The following is a 2,088-nucleotide window of genomic DNA, read 5'->3' on the forward strand; positions in this document are numbered from 1 at the left end:
TCAAAATAGAATGACATTTGAGGAGATAATTGCTAAAAAATATTTAAAATGTAATTGGAACCAAAACCTAAAGAGGATGGAAAAATTCTTTAAAAATATTTAGAAGGGAGGCACCTGTGGCTCAAAGGAGTAGGGTGCTGGCCCTGTATGCTGGAGATGCTGGGTTCAAACCCAGCCCCGGCCAGAAAAAAAAAAAAAAAAAAATTAGAAAATTTCCTCTTAAACTATTTAACTATATGAACAAAACAATGCTCCATAAATCTATCATTTTTTAATGAATATGGAATGTGATAAACATCTAAAAAGTACCTTTTATGAATTTAGTCCTGAAATATTCTTCCATCAAAAAATGACCTTTTTGTATTATTGTTACACTAATTATACAGTTTTCATTAATTCACTTCTTTTCAAAAAAATTCCTACAGAAAACTACTAAATTAGGAATCTTGCTCAAAGAAAAGATAAGTATATAAAATTTAAGGCATCTCTAAATCAAATTGCTTTTTATTTAAACTAATTTCTAGAAAAATTTGCTCCCTGTAAGTTATCATGTCTTCTATATCTTTGTAGATAAGCATTTCTTCAATGGACAATAGCTTATAACTATTCAGGCTGAAGGTTGACTTGTTCTGAATAGCGTGTAACATCTTTAAGGATGTTGTAACTGAATCACTCAAAGAAGAACAAACTGGGAAAATGCGAGCCGTCCACAAACTCAGATGTGTCTTGTTTCCTGAGAACAGTTTCTCTGTAACTTTAAGATTCCAAATATCTAAGCACGACAGGAGACAGACTCCAAAGAATTGAAGTAACTTTATATCTGACAGTGTTTTAACACTCTTTTTCAAGTCGTCCTGCACTCCAAACGCCATAGCTGAATATTTTAGGGATCCGTTCATCTTCAAGCTTAAAGAACACAGAAAAGAACGTGCAGGCAGGACAGCCTCTGCAGGGATGCAAGAACCACTAATAATGCAGTTTTCCCCAACCGAAACATCAGGTCCCAATCTGGAGTATTCCACAACGGAGCCGGGTGCCAGAGAACATCCTGAATCCAGTATACTTTGGATGATACAGGTTTTACCAGAATGTTCTGATATGTCTGGAAAGATGCTAAAAGTTACAGACTGTAAGTCCAGCTCTGACTTTAAACTACTATCTGAAGTAAAATGAAACAAATACTCTTCAGTGGTCCCAATGTGATAAAATTTGGAGTTGTTAAGAACAACAACATTTAGTGAGGTACCTTTAAGAAGATGGAAGATTCTCTGTCTCACATCCACCAACTCTGACTCTTCTTTAGTAACATTTGATGTGTTTCTGGTGTATTCCACAGTTGCTCCAGGTCCCAAAGCCTGAAGAAAGTCCCCATAGGCATCTATTTCACAGTTCAGTGTGCCTATTTCTTCATAAAAAGCGAGCAATTTTTTTGCTGATTTGTGATCCATGTAAAACAGGCTATCTGTGTACACATAATCAGAGCCTAATTTCAAGTAGGCACTGTCACCCCCAGCAGAGTCCTGCTGGCAAAACCCCCCAGGTCTACACACAGCATTGAGCTGGTACATCTTTTCTATGCTAGGCTTATGAAGGAAACGATGGCAGGACCCATATTCAAGGTCTCTATGTTCTAAATAATCAAAAGGCTCTAAGACAAATACTCCATGTGTGGTACCTACAGTCAAACTAGAAGGATGAGCTAAAGCAGTAAAGCCAGGTTTGTCAAATCTTATAAACTCAGATTTTCCAATACTATAAAGTTCAATATCATCTGCACAGGTAACCAGAATCCCAGGATTCATATGTGAGGGGAAATCAATGTACATGGCTAGTTTTAATTCCAACATTTGATAAATGGGGTTACCAAGAGGCAAAGCAGTAAAAATTTTCCCCAGAGCACTTGCATTGGGAAGGCGTTGACTGTAGCCACCTATAAAATTAAACAAAATAGTCATTTAGAGAAGCATTATTGTGATTTTTTTAAAAACCCAAGGGCATCGATTACAAAAATCAAAATCTCTCTAAAGGTATTTAATGCATATAATGTGTTAACTGTGACTCAGTTAAGAATAATACAATTCATGGCTC

At 36.2% G+C, this 2,088-nt stretch overlaps 1 protein-coding gene across 1 annotated transcript in view; it reads right to left on the reverse strand.

Moving 5' to 3' along the window:
* Positions 1-451: 451 nt before the first annotated feature.
* Positions 452-2,088, reverse strand: part of FPGT (fucose-1-phosphate guanylyltransferase) — a 5,817-nt gene continuing 4,180 nt past the window's right edge. The window contains 1 exon segment of the mRNA XM_012801760.2: positions 452-1,930. Within this exon segment, the coding sequence (XP_012657214.2) occupies positions 477-1,930 (1,454 nt within the window). The 3' untranslated portion in view covers positions 452-476.

This window comes from Otolemur garnettii, unplaced genomic scaffold (genome assembly GCF_000181295.1).
Source record: "Otolemur garnettii isolate 467f Iridium unplaced genomic scaffold, OtoGar3 scaffold00010, whole genome shotgun sequence".
Classification (NCBI taxonomy): domain Eukaryota; kingdom Metazoa; phylum Chordata; class Mammalia; order Primates; family Galagidae; genus Otolemur; species Otolemur garnettii.